Source organism: Cibotium barometz, chromosome 40 (genome assembly GCF_041138505.1).
Source record: "Cibotium barometz isolate CiBa-2024 chromosome 40, ASM4113850v1, whole genome shotgun sequence".
NCBI classification, from domain to species: domain Eukaryota; kingdom Viridiplantae; phylum Streptophyta; class Polypodiopsida; order Cyatheales; family Cibotiaceae; genus Cibotium; species Cibotium barometz.
In genome coordinates this window covers 6509817-6531565 of record NC_141085.1, presented here as the reverse complement: position 1 = coordinate 6531565, position 21749 = coordinate 6509817, and the positions used below count along the sequence as shown (strand labels likewise).

Below are 21749 nucleotides of genomic sequence, written 5' to 3'. Positions count from 1 at the left end.
GGCCTCTATGGGCATGCCAAGGTCAAGGGCAGGGTCACGAGACGTGGAAGGCGCCTGCGGGTCACGAGACGTGCCTGGAGAGCGCCCCTCGGAACGGGAGACGGCCTGGCGTCTACGGCCAGCCAACTCGGTCGGGGTAAGGCCCGCAACCGAGGAGAGAAGTCCTGAAAAACCTACCGGACTAGTGGACGGGGACACACTGGGACGGGCAGACATTTTTATTTACTTGCAATGTAAACAATGCAATAAACCAGAAATACACAACAGTAACAGTAAAAGAAAGAGTAATTTCCAGGCGCTAGGGCCGTATGTTTTCTCCTCTAGGTGCACACGTGCTGGATGAAATTTCCTCTAGGCGCTATGGCCATAGAAGTGTTCACTAGGCACAACGGCCATAGAACGGCTCTCTCTCGAAGGACTCGGCACTACGGCCGTGGGATTTGTCTCTCTCTTAGCACGCGGCGCTACGGCCGTGTGCGGTGGGTCTCTTTCGTGGAAAATGGGCACTACGACCACACGGCGTGACGGCCGTGTTGGGTTTGTTTCGTGGGATGTACTGTTGTTTTGTGTTTTTAAAAAAAATAAAATAACGTGCCGGCCCGGCCCTCGCCGCTCTGGGCGTGGCCGCCCGCCCGTGGGGAGTGTCCACAACGGGGCCAAGTCTGCCCGCTGTCGCTTGGCTGGCCTGGCTGGCCTGGTTGGCCGCCGCCTAGCCTGGCTGGCCTGGCTAGTTGGGTAAGGCTTGGCCACCGCAGGCTTTTCGCCCCCCCTCAAACGAGGGTCACCTTGATCCAGCAAATCGCCCCCCTCATACTATGCTTGCACTGTTCCAGCACGGTGCTCTTCGCCCCACCCCACACCAAACGTTGATTCCTCCAGTCATTTTTTTCACGCAGACTCTTCGCCCACCTCAAACGGCGTAAGCAGGCGGTCTTCGGAGCTTCCTCTTCAACGCAGAATCAATGCTGGCTTTTAAGCATTCTCCTGTCCGTATTGGGTCGTGGGGTTGGTCTGCGCCCCTCCCCCCCCCCCCCCCCCAAACAATAGAGACGGGTCGTGGGGTTTGTCTTCGCCCCCCCCACCCCCACACACAATAGAGACGGAGCTTCGCCCCTCACCAAACGAATTTTTTTTTTGCACACAAGCTTCAACGCAGCAAAAAAATGAAAATTGCTTACCTCCAATTCGCTTGCTGTGGGAGAGAGAGAGAGAGAGAGAGAGAGAGAGAGAGAGAGAGAGAGAGTTCTTCCCCTTCAATTCTGTCTTGGCCGCCTCCCTCCACACACTCCATTCGAGATAAGGATGAGGAGATGAATGGTTGAAAACCATTGAGTGGGTTCCGGTCCCCCGGTCATGCGCGGACCCTGACGACCCCATTGAACCACGCTCTGATACCAGTGTTAGATATCCGTAACACCGCTACGGGCGTTACCACAGGAGGGGACGGCCTCTGGCTCACCACCCAGCCATAGAGGAAGAATGAGGATTGCCCCTCATCCCCCAGGCTATATAATGTGTGGCCTGCCGTCCACACTAGCCTGCCGCCCATGACTCTGCATGAGCGTCCTCTCCCACTGAACCCCGGACATGGCCATCCGGTCTGCCCATCGGTCACAGGCTTTACAGCCTACGTGACAGCTTGACTCAATGAGAGAGAGAGAGAGAGAGAGAGAGAGAGAGAGAGAGAGAGCTTGGAGGTTCGGAGCTTGAGAGCTTGACCTTAGAGCTTGATTCCTTGATGTCTTGAATGCTTGAAGGATGTGAGAAAGAGCTTGAAGGCTTGAGCCTTATATAGCGTATGCCATAAGGGCAAGCCTCAAGGGAAGAGAGAGAGAGAGAGAGAGAGAGAGCATATGCTATCCATAAGGCCCATATGGCATAGATGAGAGAGAGAGAGAGAGAGAGCCTAAATTCTAAAGGGCCAAGGCTAAAGCACGTGCCACATGTAAGGCTGATGACAGTCATCCAGGGTCAGAAGTTGGAATCCCATCATCAAGTTTTCTAGAAGGGGATGTCATGTGCATGCACATGGACATGCTTAATCCCAGGCTAATCCTTGATTTGTGGCAGATAAAAACATCAGGATTTGAGCAGTTGTAGCTGTCAAAGGCATGAGGAGGCATGATGCGTGGACCAGGATCTTGTCAGCCCAGCATCTTAGCATGTATTTGAGGGGGTTGGCAGCCTATATATTTATTTGTATCCATGGAACTGGCCGACAGCAGGTGGCTAGTTGGTTTACTCCTCCCAATGCTGGCCGACAGCAGGTCGGCCAGCATTGCTCATTGTTAGTGATCTCTCCTCCGTATGGATATTGGTCATTAGATAGACTTTTGGGGTTGCTAAGGCAGCCAGATTGATGTACCTTTTTGTACTATATGAATATACTGAAAACACAGTCATCTCTCTCTCTATTCTCTATATATGCTGATTGTTCTTGCATCAAGTGTTCCTATGCAGTGCTTGGGGCTTTAGTTAATGAGAATGTGGTCCAGTCTTGGAGGTGTGTTTTTGGAGGTACTTTACAGATGTATGGCATGCTACAGCCGAAAAGACTGCTGTTTTTGCAGTATTGACACTCGATTGCAAGCATACTACAGAGCATCAGGTCTAGACAATAAGTTTGCTGATCAGTGTTGGAGAGCACTTTTTGTTGGGCTGCTTCCATTCGTTTTTTACCTGTTCCATTCCTCTACTTCTATCCTGTTCTGTCCTTCACTTCTCAATTTTCATCCGAATCCACCTGGCACTTCCCATCTGGATTTGTTTGTCTGGATTGTTCACAGTCCACTTGTGTGTTTCGTTTGATTACCAGTTAAACTTAGTCCTTGAGTTCTTTCCTTGATATTTATCATGGTGTTGATTATGATTAGAATTGATCCAGCATGACTTTGTACAGTGTGAGATAGGGAATGCATAGGGCTTAGGTTAGATTGCATGCCAATGACTGTATTTGACAAGACCTGCCTATGAGAGTGTTGTGTGGGGAAGAAATAGGGCAATGCAGGCAGCTCAAGAAGGTGAATATATGAGCAGCCAAAGCATGTGCAGATAGGAGACCAAATTGAAGCATTCATGGGCATCCACAACAGCCTGAGGCAGAATGCCACAGGTTCTGCAAGGAACGACCCCATTGAGCATGTAAAATAGCAAAGATTTGCTGCTTTGGCTGTTTCACATGACAACAAAACATAGGCATGGGAAGCTTGCAATTGACAACATACCAACCCAGGCCTAGGTGGGATATTTAAAGATGACAAGCGTGGCAAGACGTGATACCCATTAGCGCAAGGCCTTCACAACATAGACATGGACGACCTCTGGACGTGTCCCAGCAATAATCACCTAAAAACGTCGGAAATATTACTTAATCATTCTCTCTGAGAAAAGCATATGGTCAAAAAAAGGATATAGAGGTTTACAAAAGTCCTTAAATTCTTACTTCGAGTACTATAAATCATTAGTGTAGACAGGCTAGTCTTAATTCAGAAGAGCTAGAGGACCTATGTAACTTCAGTGAGTGATGTGCACATAATTGGGTGATGAGTTGTCGGTGTGTGGGTTTGATTATAGTCTAAATCCATGAGCCAAATCCTGAACATCACTATGAAAGTTATTTCAGAAACTCCCATAGTCAATTTGTTAGTTTGTTATATCAATTATAGCTAATGGTGTCTGCCTTGTTTATTTGGCACTCATTGGTTTTTTGGTGGGAAAGAAGTCTGCACATCATTTTGGAAGATCAGCCTGGATTTGAAAGATTTCAACTGGTTTTTGCCTTTGAACCAGTTAAGGTAACATGCTACTACTCATTTTCTTTATTATCTTCAGGCTGCACTTTGTTGACTGTTATACTGATCCCCTTGGGTGGAGGAGGATCTCAAACGAACACCAAATTCTAGAGAAAGTTGAGGAAGGTTTACTGTCTCACAGTTTGTGTCATAATTTGGGAGACCTAAGTACTTTGTCCTCAATCATACTCCGATCAGGCAAGTGTAAGTCTACTTTATTTTGTGAATGTGGTTTTGTACAGTCTGTCTATGTGGTGATACCCTGATGTCAACCTTGGTAGTAGAATTCTTGATCTGCAGTAACATCGGGCAGCGCTGACAAGGCACACTTTTCAGTTGTGATAGATTCGGTACAATACCTCCTCATTGTAGAATTTTCCTTGCAAGAAGTTGGAACTGGCAAGAAACCTGTTGCATTCTTATGTATGCATGCAAACTCTATGGCAGCATGATATTGCATGATATTAAGTCCAATATGTAACTTTGTTGTTTAGTGAGCTATACAAACCCTATTGCAGCATGATATAAAGCCCAGTATGTAATCTTGTTGTTTCAGTGAGGTATAAATATCTGTTTCATCTCATAAACCAACGTTTGGTTGTGTGGATATTGAAAAGTTTAGTTGTTAAGTTCATCATCAACGATTTGGAGGTGGCATCTTACCATGTTTGCCCGCTCTGGCTGCTCTTTTCTGTTATGTCCCCTTATTGAACATGACGTGGCTAGCATTTGGAGGCTGTACAAAATAATTAGGGTTTCAAAGTTGGGGTTTAGCAGGGTGTGAAGTGTCCTACACTTATGGGCATCCTGGAGCCTATGTCTTTAAAATGCTTTAGGGTGCCTCATTTGTAAGTTTCAGTTTGGGACTTGGTTTTGGGAGAGGTGCCTCCCAAGGCACATCTAACGACAGTCTAGAAGGGGATTAGAGGTGCATGGTATGGGACATGCATGCCTTGCCTAGGCTAGGGTTGTATGGTCTCCTGCTAGAGAGTAGATGTTGTTCAAGACTATGGTTGGGTAGTGAGTCTCTAGCCAAACCCTACCTTGTCTTTGTCAGTAATACCCTTGATTATTGGTTTGTAAGCTTCTCCTTGTGCTCTGACACATGCTTAGCTGATTATGTAACTGCATGGCAAAGCTCAGTTCAGAGAAGTCACGAGATAAGATCATGGAAGGAATTCCAGGTTAGTGGAATAGTAGCTTAGGAGTGTCTCAATTTCCCTAATTGAATTTAACCTCGACTACTTTCTTTCAGTGGTGGATCCTCAGCTCCTTTCGACTTCCATAACCTTACGTTAAGCCATCTTGGTTTGCAGGTCTACGTGCTGCAAACCAGGTCTAAGATCATGGAAGGAATTCCAGGCTAGTGGAATAGTAGCTTAGGAGTGTCTCAATTTCCCTAATTGAATTTAACCTCGACTACACTCTTTTGGTGGTGGATCCTCAGCTCCTTTTGACTTCCATAACCTTACATTAAGCCATCTTGGTTTGCAGGTCTACGTGCTGCAAACCAGCCCATGCCCACCTTAGAGACAGCCTGCAACCCCCTCTTCTTGGTGAAGAGGGGCACATCATTGACATCAAATTTTTTTGCTGTGGCTTCTTCTGGGTATCAATTCCAAGTCTTGGCAAGCAGGCTTTTCCAGTGAAACCCCCTTGCAATTATGGAGTGCTGAGCTTGCTTTGCTCCGTGGAGACACAACATCTCACACTGACCCTAACGTAACAAATCTTGGAATCCCAGTGACACAGTATGCATCCCTAGCCTTTGTGTGGTGCATACACGAAGCTCAATGTTTTTGCTTTGCTTAGCCTGCATGCCTAAAATATCCAGCTATGTTCTTGCTTATCAAAAATCATGATGCATGGTTTGGTGAGGCAAAAATATGATCCTTTGTTTTTTTTTGGGGGGGGGGGATGGATTCGGAAAGGCATTCATGTTTTGGTTCTTGGCTTTATGCCTTTGCCTTCACGGTTAAAGATAAATCATAACAAGATAAGACTCTAAGGGTAGTGTGAACAAAACATGTCATCTAAGGAAGTGATTAGAGATTAGAGATTATTAACTCGGTGGAATCTTGTAATAGAGGCATTTGACATTTTGTTGTGTACGTGCTGTCTGATGTACAGATCAGTTCATTTTTGCGGCATAATTCTGTCAATTCTATGGCCAGGTTCCTCAACAATCTTCGATCACATGGTTAGTATACGCGGTTTTCCTTTTGAAAAAGCATTTTGTAGGTGATTTTTGTTGCTCTAGCTCTCGGGTTGTGCTATTTTTTGTGTGAAACAATTATGAGGGCATAGGTTTTTTTATCAGTGGCTTACTAACTCAATGACATCATAATCAGGGAGCAAAATAACATGTACCTATTTTTGTCTTACATGATCGCATTGATGAATTATTATTATTATTATTTTTTTTTCTCGAGAAGATCCTTTCATTAGTTATAAAAATAACACCCACTGGGCTACAAAACCCCTCTCTTGCTCATAAGAAGGCAGAGCTTGGGAGACTCTCCCTAGGTGCAAAAAAGTGCAAATACAAGTACAAATAACTGAGAGGCTGTATCATACTATAGGAGGGGGGAAAATCCAAACAGGTGGCCTGTAGTGCCATCAGGGTGTACCCGCGTGTAGAGTATAGAAGGGGCCGCTGCGCCAAGTGGTGTGGAAGGCGTGGCGCCGCAAGATCGCTTGATCCGAGTCGCCCCGGATGCGGTCATACTGTCCTCGCAGGGTGTGAATCAACGCCTGCCAGATACTCGGAACAGTCTTTGCTGGTGGCTCCAGCCTCCCCTCAAAGGCCCTGAAACAACGGGCTCTCCAGGTGAACCATATGGTGAAGCTACTGAGGAGCTCCCATCGTAGATCCCTCTCCTGTGTCCAGCCGGCGGACGAGAAATCCGGTGAAGGAACAAGGCGAGGTTGGCCCCGAATGAATCTGATGGCCTGGCTGTCCTGCTCCGACTCATATCCCAGAGCAAGCCCTGACGAAGTCGACCAAGCAGCGGCTCCCCACGTATACATGCCCTCTGGAGAGAGGGGGGCCAAAATGCGCAGCAGCATCCTCAGCCAAATCTGTTGCGCCTGTGGACACTCCCATAGGCAATGTCGCGGTGTCTCCAATGGGTGGCCGCATCTGACGCAGGCCGACGGAAGACCACTGTAGACAAGCGAGGTGCCAACTGCAGAGCCCCTGTGGGCAACCACGAGTCTCTTCCAGCCGTGTCAAGGCTGTAGCGTGTAGAAAAGAGCTGAGCTCGATGAGTCCGTGGGCACAGTGGCCTGCTGCATCCAGGTCAGAGCTCTGGCTATCATGCCATATTCTCTCAATGTCCTCAGAAAGACTGGGATCTGTAAGTATCCTCTCTGGGATCTTGTGTCAAAATAACTGGCGCATGGTCTGAAAAAGAGGTGCCAGCGAGAATGCCAACGGAGCCACCACGCTTCCCGAACCTGTCGCCCACATAGAAGCGATCAATCTGTGATAGATTAGTCCCTCCCTGCCGGCGATCCGACCGAGAAAAACTAAGACTATCCTGAGAACGAGAGAAAGCCTCATGCTGCCATGCATCAGTGATCCGCAGTGTCATACAAAATCGCTCCCAAGCTGCAAGCTCCGTGCCGTGCACTGTAACATGATTGCCTTCCACCCTATCGGTCGGGTCCTCAAGCATGTTGAAGTCTCTCCCAACACACCAATGTGCGGCCTCGGGCAATGCATCTGTAACAAGGGTCCAGAACTCTGCTCTGGCACTAGCATGGTTGGGCGCATAGACATTGAGCACACCAAAGTGCTCATCGTGCATCCTCAGAATAACATACTATGCTCTACCAGGCACAATGACCCCCCGATCCACAATGGCCTGCTGCCATACACCATACATACTCCACGGTGCCCACCCAAGGGGCCAAAGCCTGCAGACCAAAACGTATCCCATCTACCAGGCATCACCGACCCATATCTCCGAATCCTGCTCTCACTCAAATGGTGCTCCTGCATCATCAGAATATCAATACTGCCCCCAACCAGGCATCTCTGAAGCTCCTGTCTCAAGCAACCACGATAACGTACATAGTGTGTGCCGCCAAGACCCTGTACATTCCATGAGATGATCCTCATGGATGACGTGCTGAGGTGGAGGCTGTCTCAGCCATACGGCGGGCCTTCGCAAGCGGCTTGGATGGAGACTAATCTCCATCCGAGCAGCTATGAATCTGCCCACCCGGTGTGCTGCAAGAGTCTCGGACCAAGCGCCGGTGGCTGTGTCCCATAGCGACAGCCTCCCGCTCGGAGAGAGAAACCTCATGTATGCATACATAGCCAGGGTCTCGTGCTAGGTCTGCCACTATGCGAACCATCAAATGTCGGATTCCGGAGGCATCCGCACTCCCGGTATCGAAGAAATGTGCCAACTCCCAAAGTCGGCCTATCACATCTGTCATCTCCAAATCACTCACATGGTGAGAAACCTCAACTGCTTGAGTCTTCAACATACTAAGAGCGAGATCCAGAGTCCACTCCCGGTCGCTAGTGCCGCAAAGAGGGAAGGAGAAGGCCACCGCTGAATCAAGTGCCTCCTCCCCTCGGGCCGGAGGTATCACCACATGAACTCTGATGGGTGCTGGCTCATGGGGGCCCTCCGCTCCAAAAAGGCGTGTGAAGGAGTAGTCGAAAGCCTCCGGGCGCTGTCTAGTGTCGAGACTACTCAGCCGACTGCGGATAGAGGATATCCGTGAAGCACGAATCGGCATGGTAGGTCTCCTCTGCGGTGCTCGAGCAAGGTCGGTGCTCAGTGTCTGCCGGACTACAGGTGAGCGCTAGGGAACTGCCAGTGCCTCCCGGGGAGCTGAGGCGAGCGGAGGGGGAGGAGGGGGGGGAGAAGGGGGTGAGAAGGAGCCGTTGAAAAAGCGGGAGCGGGAACGAGAGGAGGCGAAGGTGGAAGCGAGGCGGGAGGGGGGGGTGAGGGCGAAGGGGGGGGTGCTGGCATCTCTTGATCCTCAGCCTGCATTGGGGTCTCCTCCTGGAGGGGAGCAAAGCTGTTCCTCACTGGAACCCAGTGATGCTGAGGCTGTGACTGCTGCTACATCGGTCTCTGGGCATGCTGGTGTGGCTGTCTCCCTCTACGGCGCCCCTATCCAGGCTGCCAATCCGAGGTCTCTGTGGGCTGAGCAGGTGTCCCGGAGGCTGCCTACCGAGCCGCATCTGTGGGCGGGCCATCGAGGGTCTGCTGCTGTGGTGAAGGTCGGGGTCTCCTGCGAGGGCAAGCCTTGGCCAGGTGGCCAACCTGCCTGCATATAAAACACTGATTCGGGAGCCCCAAAAACTCCACTCTCTGATCGATCCATCCCCCCCTATCCTAGGTAATTGAATGACCTTCGGAAGGGAGGAGATGTCAGGAACCAAAACTCTGACCGAAGGCAGGCCAGCTGCTCTAGCCACCACTGAAGCTTTTGTGGGGCCAGTCTCAAGCACCGAGCCCACCAATGATCCTATCCTAGAAAGGAGCGGAAGGTACTCGCGACGAAGTCCAAGAAAGCAAACTGTAACATGGAATAGGCGCTCTCCCTGCTCGGCCGCTGCTGGGTCGAAACCATGCTGCCAAGGTCTGAAGAAGGCCCGAGCGCCCCTGATGTCAAGGGGACTCATGGCTAGGACCTGGGCCACGCTCTGGGCTGTCTCGAACTCAGTCTGGTAGTGTCCGCGGCCCAGTAACTGAACGTCCAGGATCTTGCCCACATCTGCAAGAAGGCGGGCCTGGAGAAGATCCCGGATCTCCCCTCTGCTGGGGCGGGTGCCAACTATACGGCAGATGGTGGAATGTGCCTGGAGGCGTTCCACCTCTGCGGCGAGGCTCGCTTCCTCTTCTGGCGAAAGAGAAAGCCTGATGGGGGTATCCTCAGAGGCGGGCGAGGGGGCTGCGGAAGGTGGGGCGGGAGGAGCCTCCATCAGAGTCTGAAGCTGAGTCGAGCGGGGAGGGGAGGAGAGGGAAGGGCGGAAAAAACAGAGGGGAAGGGGCGGAAGACAAAGGGGAAGGGGTGGAAGACAGAGGGGGGCGAAAGAAAAAAAAGGGGGGGGGGGCGGGGAAAGCGCGCAAGGGGGAGGCAGGCAGGGGGGCGGGACGCGGAGGAAGGGGGGGGGGGGGGGGCGCGAAAGAGACTGGGGCAGGTGGGCAGGGGACGACGGGCGAGAAAAGGGAGGGCGGAGGACGCGAGACACACAGGGGCACGGAGGGGGGGGTGCGAGCAAGCGGAGAGAGGCTAAGTCACGAGGGCGGTGAGGGGTGTGTGGGAGAAGGAAGAATTAGGGTTAGGTTATGTGGGAGACATACACAGAGAAGAACAAGGGAGAGAGAGAGAGAGAGTTGTGGGGATAAGTCAACTCATGAGGCATGAGTGCGTGACTCCCCTATCACACATGTATATTGCACTAGTACACATAGTGCACTTAGTACATTAAAAGTACTAAGTGTACTATGTACTATAACTTATGGGCTTGTACACACTATAAGGGTGGGCATAACGCCTTTACCCCAACAACCTCCCACTTAAAGGCAAAGTGCCCTTAAGTAAAGGAAAAGAAAAAATCAGCATGTACATGATAATATACAAGGCCATATCAAGGCTGAAACTGGCCTCATCCAATGCCCATCAAGTGTCTGCAATGAGCAAACCGCTCCGGAGGCAAACTCTTTGTCAACAGATCAGCCGGGTTGTCATCCGTATGAATCTTAACAAGCTGAATTTGCTTGTTCTCTATCACCTCTCTGATGAAGTGATACTTCACATCCACATGCTTCGTCTTTGCATGAAAGACAGGGTTCTTTGCCAACTGGATGGCACTCTGACTGTCACAATGCAACAATGGTATATCCCCTGTATAGCCCAAATCAACCACTAACCGAGATAGCCATAATGCCTCCTTGCAAGCCTCTGTGGCTGCAATATACTCGGCCTCTGTAGTAGATAAGGCAGTGCACTTCTGCATCCTGGATATCCATGACACAGCACCTCCTGTGAATGTAAACACATAACCGGTAGTGGACTTCCGGTTATCTGGATGACCGGCATAATCCGAATCCGTGTAACCATGCACTAATGCACCCTGTTTGCCAAAACAAATGCACATATCCTGTGTGCCCTTCAGGTATCTCATGACACCTTTCACTGCTTCCCAATGCTTCTTGCCAGGGTTGGCCATGTATCTAGAAACCACTCCCACTGCAAATGCAATGTCCGGCCTAGTAGCAACCATGGCATACATGAGACTGCCACATGCTGAAGCATACGGAATCTTGGCCATATCAGCCCTGTCTCTTTCTGACTGTGGGCTGTCCATAGCACTGAGTTTCACATATGGAGGCAAAGGAGTACTAGTCTTCTTTCCCCCGTCCATATTGAACCTCTGCAAAACTTTGCCAATGTATTCCTTCTGAGACAAATACAACACATGCTGATTTCTGTCCCGAAGTATCCGCATACCCAAAATGTGATTTGCATCACCCAAATCCTTCATATCAAAGGTTTGATGCAGCCTCTGCGTCAAGGCATCCATCTCCTTACGAGATTTCCTGGCAATCAACATATCATCAACATACAAGATGAGGATCATTAGACTGCCATCCAAAGCTTTCTTGGTGTACAAGCAGTGATCTATGTCACTTCTCCTGAATTTCTGGGATTTCATGAATGTATCAAATTTATGATACCATTCCCTTGGTGCCTGTTTGAGCCCATAAAGACTCTTTTTCAGCTTGCATACAAGCTTTTCCTTTCCACTCACTGCATAACCCTCTGGCTGCTGCATATATATCTCCTCATGGAGATCACCGTGAAGAAAAGCAGTCTTCACATCCATCTGAATCAAGTCCAGATCATCATGCGCAACCAAAGCCAACACAGCTCTAAGTGTGGTCATTTTGACCACTGGAGAGAAGATCTCATCAAAGTCCACACCATATTCCTGCTTGAAGCCCTTAGCCACTAACCTGGCTTTGTATCTTGGCTTTGCATCTGGTGCAACTTTGAGCCTGTATACCCACTTGCATGGCAAAACCTTCTTGCCTGCAGGCAAATGCACCAATTTCCAAGTTCCATTTTTATGCAGAGAATCCATCTCTGACTTCATGGCACGCTCCCAAAGAGCCTTGTCTGCCCTCTGTAAGGCCTCCTTATAACATGAGGGCTCCCCACAGTCAGTAAGCATCAAATAGTCAACCCCTGGAACAAACCTGTCAGGGGCTTTGGAGGGTCTAGTGGACCTCCGTACCCAATGACCATCATTTGCAGGTTGCTGTCCAGCCTGCATATCACCCATTGGTGGCTCCTGTTCCATGCCATAAGGCTGAAAAATCATGCCCAGTATCTCCTCTAACTGTGGTATATCCATAGGGATATCTTCTGCCATCTCTGGCTGTCCATTTGGACCATTTTCAGCACCATTTAAGGGCTGGTTTTCCTGCTGTAATGGCTGATTTACAGCCCTTTGTTGTTGTCCATGATGTCCATCATCATCAAAGATGACTCTGCCAGGCTCCTGTTACATGCATGTTTCATCAAAAATGACATCATTGCTGCGTATGATCTTTCTATTCATGGGATCCCAAAGTCTATACCCCATTTCACCTCTGTCACCATATCCTAGGAATATGCATTTGTGAGACTTAGGATCAAGTTTGGTGCGCATTTCCCTGCGTATGTGCACGTACGCAACACGACCAAACACTCTCGAGTGCTTGTATGACGGAGGCTTCCCTGTCCATACTTCTTCTGGCACTTTTCCACCAAGCCTCGTGTTAGGTGACCTGTTTATAAGGTGAACGGCTGTCATAACAGCTTCAGCCCAAAAACCATGAGGTAATGCAGCATGTGACAACATTGAACGGACCTTCTCCTGAATGGTCCTGTTCATCCTCTCTTGTCCCGTTTTGTGGAGGATCATAAGGAGTAGAGAGCTCCCTCTTGATGCCTTTAGCATCACAAAAGTCCTGAAACTGTTTGGACATGTACTCTCCACCATTGTCGGAACGCAAAGCTTTCAGTGTTTTGCCAGTTTGATTCTCAACAAGAGCAACAAACTTCACTGAGAATGTATCACTCTTCAAACGAAGAGGATAGACCCACACCTTGCGTGTGGCATCATCAATAAACGACACAAAATATTTTGCCCCTCCCAAAGAAAGCTGAGACATCTCACATACATCTGTATGTACAAGCTCTAACTGAGCATCTTTCTGTCCAAGAGCTTTCTTGCGGGGGCACTGTAGTTGCCTACCATATATACAATGCTCACAAAATTGAAAACTTGAAAACTTTAGAGAAGGCAAGTAACCCAAACAAGACAATTGCTCCATTCCTTTGACACTCATGTGTCCCAACCGGCTATGCCACATAGAGATTTCCGGCAACTCGGTTGCATTTACATTAGCATGGTGACAAACACCTGCATGCATAAAGTAAAGAGTGTCCACCTTAGAGCCTCTGGCAACAACCAGTGAGCCCTTACTAATCTTCCACTTTCCACTACCAAATGTGGTAACATAATCAGCATCATGAAGCTGTCCAGTAGAAAGCAGATTCTTCTTGATCTCAGGCACATGCCTGACATCATGGAGCATAAGCTGTGAGCCATCTGAAAACACAAGCCTCACATCACCTCTGCCAAGAATCTTGCATGCATGGTTATCACCCAAATAAACCACTCCTTCATTGCCAGCAGTGTACCTGACAAACAAGTCTCTGCAACCTGTGACATGAAAGGAGGCACTTGAATCAATGATCCATGAGTGCATACCATGACCACCTGTAAGAAGTGAATGGACACCAAGTGAAGAAGTAAATAGGACCTCATCCTCACTGCCACCTGCATGTGACACATTGATTTCTTCAATCTTGACTCCACTTTTGCCCTTTGGCTTTACATCTTTGGCTTCATTTTTCTCTTTGTCTTTGCCTTTTCCCTTTTCCTTTTGATCATTTTTCCATTTGTAGCATTGCTTTTTAATGTGTCCCTTCTTGCCACAATAATGGCATTCCAAATCCTTTTTGGAGCGAGACTTGCTCCTTCCCCTTTCTTGGCTTTTTCCCCTTTGTTGGGATCTCCCACGTGCATTCATTGCATTGGACTTTCCAACAGAGTTGTTTTTCCTGTTCATCTCTTCTTGAAGAAGAGCACCCTCAACATCTGCATATGACAGCATAGCATGCGAATTGCTAGTGGCTGTCCTAAATGTGTCCCAACTCTCTGGCAAAGTGCATAACAGAAAAGTGGCTTTGAACTCATCGTCGATTGCCAACTTTTGATTAATGACCTGGCTGACAATACCATTAAACTCATTTAGATGGGCTGTCATAGACGCCCCTTCCTTCATCTGAAGACCTATGAGTTTCTTCAACCAATACACTTTGCTTGAGGCACTTTGTTGGGCATACAAGTCCTGCAATCTCTGCCACATTCCCCAAGCTGTCTTCTCTTCACGAATGCTGAAAAGTAATGAGTCTGACACAGACAACATGATAGTAGATCTTGCCAGCTCATCCATATCTTCCCACTCTTCAGCAGTAAGAGAAGCGGGCATTACACCCCTTTCTTTGATAGGCTTGTGCTGCTTTTTTTGGAGCAACACATTGTAGCACTGGGTTTGCCAAATATCATAATTATGCGAGCCTTCAAGCTTCTTGATGTGAAGCAATGAAGAGCTCTCACCTGTGGTTGCCATAGCAATATGCAACCTGTCAATGCCTGACTCCCTGCAAAAATGTGCAAACACTGCACCAAAAGCACACAAAGTGCTCACAGTTGTTCTTCCAAGCTTTATCTCCCACTGCGGAAGCAAGAATGCAACTTTTCTCCCACTTTTTGTGATGAAATCACCAAAATCTGGTTGCTGCAGATTTTGGACAGCACCTTAAATGTGCTCTGTTGCCCTTCCAAAGTACTGTACAACAGTACCAAGTGCTCACCAATGATGTACCAAACCTGTACTGGCAAGTACAGCAGCTGAAATTGAACCTTTTCCTCACTCAAATCAGTGTACAGCCATGCCAAAACATGCACAAAGCTGTGCCAAATCTGTACCAGCAGGTACAGTAGCAATAAATGCTCTCCTGGCTGTCCAAATGAGTGAAAATCAGACTTTTACAGTCCTGTACACTGCATACAACAGTCCCGAACAGAAATTGGGCAAAAGCCCCTTGACTGCAAGCTGATTTTTGAGGATTCAAGGCATAAATGTCTTGCCTGCTGCTTTGCCAAGCTCAACAAGCATAGAAACTTGAAAAGCCCCTTGATTTAAGATCAATTTCTGATCATACATGGTACATTGACGCACATGAAGGCATCCAGAGTGTTCACGATGCTTCCCCCTGGCCACATATACATCAAATACATGAAAGCCCCTTGATTTACAGGCACATTGAGTGCTTGTAAGGCATCAACACATTATCCACAGCATCAAATGCGATTGCCTGCATGCAAATCAACCAAATCGACACAAAAGCCCCTTGATTTGCACTACAATTTGCTGCAATTTTACCCAAATGTGCGATTTTTCACATCATACAGCATGTATGAGTGCTTAATTGCACAATTACATCAAAAGCCCCAAATTTCAACATCCAATTTTCTGCAAATTGATCCTGATTGTGACCAATTTCCTGCAAATTGATCCTGATTGTGACCAATGTCACCCAATTTTGCCAATTTTGCTCAAAATTGAGCAATTCGACACCTGTATATGCTCAATTGTTGATTGTACTTGCTCAATTGCAAATCCCAAAAAAAAAAGAGGAAAATACCTTGTAATTTCTGATTTTTTGTTGCAGGAAAGGGGGTTGGTGATGCTGCTGCAGAAAATTTGATGCTGTTGCAAAAAAGGGAGGGAGGCTTGCTGATGTTGCTACGGGTAGCTCCAGGAGTGACTTGCTTCGAGGTCTACAGAGACACTTTCTGATTGTGGTTGTCGTTGAGGGGCACTGTAACCACTCCTGTTAGCCTGGTGGCAAATTTCGCATATCGTGTCACCTTTCTCATTGCACCAGTGCTGAATACATTTGCGGTGGGCAAACTTAGCCGTATTTAAGGAGCGGGGAAAGGAAGGGCGATATATGAACGTTGAAGCGTGCCTTGGCGGGTGGGCGAAAACGAGAGAGGCGGACCGTGACGTGTTTGACGGGGCCGCCAAGATCACCAGTTGAGACTTTCTGCGAGTATCGGATACCGCAACAGGTGTTCTCGGCCAGACTTACAAGCGCCTGCCATTGACGGGCAATGGTGTGTCGCCTGTGTATCCGCTCGCTGCTCACGCTGAAGGGCCAGCGTTGTGTCGAGTTTGCCTGCCTTCGCTAATAATTCAACGCCCGCCAGCCAATTCGCTTGTGTTTGCCTTCGCTCAAGCCTAGCGCCACTCGATGTGTAGTGCTACGTCGCCTAGCGCCTGCGTATCTTACTCGCTCAAGCTGTGTTAGCCTAGCGCCTGCGTATCTTACTCGCTCTAATACCTGGTTGCTGTAGGCGAGTAGGCGAGTATGGACAAAGGCCTACGACTGCCTAGTCTCCCGCTTCACCAGCTCCACGCCCACCATCGTGTTGGAAGAATACTGCACATGCAGAGAGCTGCAGATTGGCTCTGATACCAGTTGTGTGGGAGAAGGAAGAATTAGGGTTAGGTTATGTGGGAGACATACACAAAGAAGAACAAGGGAGAGAGAGAGAGAGTTGTGGGGATAAGTCAACTCATGAGGCATGAGTGTGTGACTCCCCTATCACACATGTATATTGCACTAGTACACATAGTGCACTTAGTACATTAAAAGTACTAAGTGTAGTATGTACTATAACTTATGGGCTTGTACACACTATAAGGGTGGGCATAATGCCTTTACCCCAACAAGGGGGGGTGCGAGCAGGCGGCAGCTCGAGCAGGGTGAGGGGGCGAAGGCTTCAGCGAGCAGATCCTCTTTCGCATGGCAGAGGCTCTAGTACATAGTAGACACACACTACTTTACTAAGTGGGCATTGATGAATTATTTAGCACCTTAATTTTTGAAAGACTTCTCCTTCTTATATGAAGTGTTCATCCAAGTTGCAGCTAGCTAGTTTATATTAGTCCTTTCTATCCAAGTGGTGTAATTAACTCAACAAGCTACTGTGCGCACGTGTGAGTATGTGTGTGTGTGTGTGTGTTTGTATGTTCTTTTATTGCCAGGCCTCATCATGACTGAGTCTATCCTTCACCTTCGTGAAGTGATAGAAACTCAGCTGGATGGTTGAAGACTTCTCTACTAAGGTGACATATCTTTATGCCACCTACTCTGGGGTGCTGATGATGTGAATGGGGCTGTCATAGCATGTTGTCTATGCTATGCATGATGGAGTTGATGATTCGAAGCTTTGTAAGTAGATTCTTATGGAGTCAAAATCAAACTTTGGTTTTTTGAAAGTTTGGGAAATAACCTGAAATTTTCATTAATATATGTAAATTGTAATAGGGTTTACCTCTAAGATTGTAATAGTTGATTCATTCACACAAGGCAATGCAATCATTTCCTGCAGGAGTGTGTGTTTAAACTAAAACTCCTTCAAAGCGTAAAAGTAGAAATGTGTGTTTTTGTCGGAGGTCTTTATACCTAAAATTCCTCCAAAGGGTGTAGCCACGGGCATAATAAGTGGCCATGTACACGCTAGTTTAGGTGTTAGTATAATTTGGGCATGGGCATAGATTAAGAAGTGTGAAAGGAGGGCTATAAAAGACAAGTATTGGGCCCAATCAAAGGTTAATCATTGTACTAATCACTTTGCTAATACATCTTCTTGGAGTGCTTATGCAAGCGTCCATGGAACCTTGGTTGTGTAGAAGCAAGATTTTTTCTATCTTGTCCCACCACAAGCTCTAAGGGGACCTCCTCTCTTGCCTTGGTATCAGAGCTTGTGCTTTGATCCTTCTCTCTGCTCAAAAACCTCAAGAAAAATGATGTAGTGAGGAGTACCCTTGGCAAGAGGAGGAAGAAGGGGCCAAGGGAGAGAGTTTTCTTGAATTTCGCTACCACTAAGTGCCTTGGAAAAGGTGGTAGTGGGAGGGTTAGGTACCGCGCGCTGTGGATTGAAGAAGAATTGAGCAAATACATGGAAATGGAATCAGAGGATTGATGTATGGCTAATGGTTGCCAATCAAGAATGTGGGCATTGTTATTGGCAGCCATATCAGAAGTGCAAAAAGATTGGATTAGGGACGTAGAAGAAGAGTACTTGTTGAATGAGGAATCAGTTTTTATGATGCATAAATTACAGCATGGTACATGTGAAGATTTGTATGAGAAATGGTCTCATATACTTCAAAGAAAAAGTTTTCCCACCTCGGCATTCAGGCAAAAGGTGATGGATGAAATGCATTCTTCACCCATGGCGGGTCATTTGGGACTCTACAAGGCATATGATGCCACGAGAAAGAGTTTCCATTAGAAAGGGTCATGGAAGGATGTGCATGTGTCCATGTTTTTACCATGCCAAATGAACAAATAGCCTATGCATAAAGAGGGTGGTTTGCTTCAGCCCAAGCCCTTGCCTATTTCGGACGACAAATGGACACATATTGCAATGGATTTGATCACCGGTCTTCGTATCACCCAGAAAGGATGGGATAGTGTTTATGTGGTGGTGGATAGGTTGACAAAAACAGCCCACTTTATGCCAATAAAAGTGAGATATTCAGCATCACAAGTGGCGCATCAATTCATGGAGAATGTGTTTAGATTGCATGGGGTGCCATAACAAATAGTGAACGATAGAAATGTGAAGTTTATGAGTAGCTTTTGGCGCACACTATTTGTGAACATGGGAACAAAATTGATACCAAGCACCACCTATCATCCCGAGACGGATGGACAAACCGAAAGGATGAACAAATGTTTGGAGACTTATTTGAGGCATTATTGTTTTATATCCAACATGCTTGGGATGAGTGGTTGCATATGGCGGAGTTTGCATACAATAGTATGTATCACTCTAGCATTGGGATGTCACCATTTGAGGCAATGTATGAATACAAAGTGAATTTGCCAATGGTGATTTTTAAGCAAGATAGTACAAATCCAAATGCAAGAGATGAAGTCGAAAAGATACAAGCCATACTTCCAAAAGTGCAAGGACAATCTCAAGAAGTCTCAAGGGAGAATGGAGCACTATGAGAATGCCCATAGAAGGCCATTGTCTTTTAAAGAAAAGGATTTGGTGCTTTTGAGAATTCCCAAGAGTAGATATGGTTTCCTCGAAGGCAATACATGCATGAAGCTTGCTCATCGTTATTATGGACCATTCAAAGTGTTGAGGAAAGTTGGACAAGTTGCTTATCAATTGTTGCTTTCTCCTCCTACTATTTGAAGGCTTACTTGGGTCCAGCTGTGCAAGTGGTGGACGAACTATCTCCTATGGATGAGGAGGGTATGATTGAATATGTGCCAGAGAGTATATTGGGAAAAAGGGAAAGAGTGCTTCGCCATCGTTTTCTAGTGGTTTACACCTTGAGAATGCTTCATGGAGGTCCGCTTTCATGTTGGAAGGGTTTGAATGACTTGGGGATGCATTGGGTGGTGAATAATTGAATTATATGCTTGCTGGAATTTCCTGTAAATTTCAGTTTTGGAGGCCTTATGAGTATTGGATTTGAGCTCCTATATGCAAACATCCTTATGAGAGCTATGTGTTGACATTGGGCTGTATGGATTGCTGATTTGAGAGCATTATACGCAGTTTTGACCATATGGATGACTTTTTGCTCTCATAGGCAGTTTTTACTGCCATACCATTCTTGGTCATTTTATGGCGGTTGGCTTACATGGTGTGGTGGTGTTGGATACCAGCATGCTAATGGTTTAAGGATGAAACCTATGGTAGGAATGGTTTGTAACAATGGTGAGCCACGGGCATAATAAGTGGCCATGTACATACTAGTTTAGGTGTTTGTAGAAGTTTGGGCATGGGCATAGGTTAATGAGTATGAAAGGAGGGCCAAGTATATAAGACAATTATTGGGCCTAATCAAAGGTTAACCATTGTACTAATCACTTTGCTAATACATCTTCTTGGCTGGCTTATGCAAGCTTTCATGGAACCCCTTTTAAGTGAATAGTTGTCTTATATACTTGGCCCTCCTTTGATTAGGCCCAATAGTTGTCTTACAAATGAATCAAAATGCAATGTTCATGCATAGAAAGTGATCCATGCATGACTCAACCACATTGAAGAGCTCTTCGCATTGCACAAACTGAGATCTCTTATCTTACAAGGCTAAAGGTCTTCAATTGCCCATTCACAAGCATGGTAGACTTGTACCATTCATAATCTAGACAAGATATAAAATCTCCATATGTAACGGTCTAGACGAGACAACAATCACAGTCCTGTCTCCTACAGCTGCTAATCAAATGACAGGCAATGTCCATAATGTTCCTAGTGGTTACTTAAATGCCAAAGTAAGAGATCTTTTTAAAGAGATCTAAACAAGAAGAGGATTTCCCTGATCAAAGCAGGGAGTGTCATAACATAGAAAAACGTGCAACTATCAATGAGATAAACGCGTGAACTATTAATGAGATCAACAATCTAGATTATAAGAACTGATTTTATGGGATTATATTATGCATTTTATCATGCACTGTTTAGGACATTTACGATTGTATGGCATCTCTCCCTTTTAAACTTCTCTCGCAAAATTGACAAGAGCTGCATGATTCTCCGACTGATGACCACTGCGGTGTGGACAAGGCTGTATACACCTGTGATCAGCGATGCTAATCACAGGTGTAAGCATTTGTTGGTATAGACCTGTGGGCAACCGGTTACATCCTTTGTCTATTCCATCAAGAGGGTTGGAGAGTGTGTGTGAACTTAAATTTGTTTACTGCAGCCATTAGATGGTATCTTTGTGGCGGTTGATAGACTCACTATGTATGTATACTTCATGGCTTGCAAGACCTCTGATAATGCTGCACTAATCACTGAACTCTTACCTCCAGACAGTTTTCAGACCGGGGTCTCATATCTTGTGACAAATCTTAACCTCTCAACTTTTGGAGAGTACAGTGTTTAATCCTGAGACTCGTGGGCAAACTGAGGGGGGTAAATCAATGGTCGAATTGTCATGTTATATCAGCAAACTAAGCAGGAAGAACGATATTTTTTTTGGTGAAATGCTTACACTATATGTCCTTAGGATAGGCATCATGTTTTAGATCAGCAAATTAAGTAGAAAGAACGGATTTTTATCTTGTAAAATTAAGCTTGAATTCTACACCATATGTCCATAAGATGTCAACTTTCCATGCTCTCTATGGATATATATTCACTCAGTCACTTGAAAGGACATGAATGTAGTAGTGAAGTTTTGTGAGGATATCTTGTAGCCAGCATACTGATTTGAAAGAACCCCTCGAAGCTTTGAAGAAGGATAGTATATTTTATTCAGATTGCAGCCCTTCAGGAAATCATCTTTCTGTTGGGGTAAAGGCGTTATGCCCACCCTTATAGTGTGTACAAGCCCATAAGTTATAGTACATAGTACACTTAGTACTTTTAATGTACTAAGTGCACTATGTGTACTAGTGCAATATACATGTGTGATAGGGGAGTCACACACTCATATCATGAGTTGACTTATCCCCACAACTCTCTCTCTCTCCCTTGTTCTCTCTGTGTATGTCTCCCACATGAATTAACCTAACCCTAATTCCTGTTTCTCCCACACAACTGGTATCAGAGCTTGAACTTCCAACTGGTGGTGTCGAATTTGCTGTAGAGACTGGTGGTGTCGAATTTGCTGTAGAGGAGAAGAAGGTGCAGGCGCTGAGTTCTCTCTTGTGCTTCTACAACGCAGACCAACAGCTCAGCAGCAATATCTCATAGCGACAGCTCCAATAGGCGAGACAAGCAGGCGGGCGTCAACAGCAGCGCTAATCGTGTAG

General features: G+C 46.7%; 1 protein-coding gene and 1 long non-coding RNA gene across 5 annotated transcripts in view; both read left to right on the top strand.

Moving 5' to 3' along the window:
• Positions 1-21749, top strand: part of LOC147615141 (elongator complex protein) — a 78492-nt gene that overhangs the window by 48114 nt on the left and 8629 nt on the right. The window contains exons 3-5 of one of the 4 annotated variants that reach the window (XM_086779132.1): positions 3832-3989; positions 4092-4141; positions 5922-5991. In XM_086779132.1, coding sequence (XP_086635258.1) covers positions 3832-3989; positions 4092-4141; positions 5922-5991 — 278 coding nt within the window. Of the gene's footprint in view, positions 1-3721; positions 3795-3831; positions 3996-4091; positions 4142-5921; positions 5992-21749 lie in introns of all 4 variants that reach the window. The other 3 variants (XM_086779131.1, XM_086779134.1, XM_086779135.1) reach the window with 3 other exon arrangements.
• Positions 4156-5538, top strand: LOC147615142 (uncharacterized). The gene is made up of 2 exons (XR_015262747.1): positions 4156-4975; positions 5286-5538. It is a non-coding gene; the product is annotated as an uncharacterized LOC147615142 (long non-coding RNA).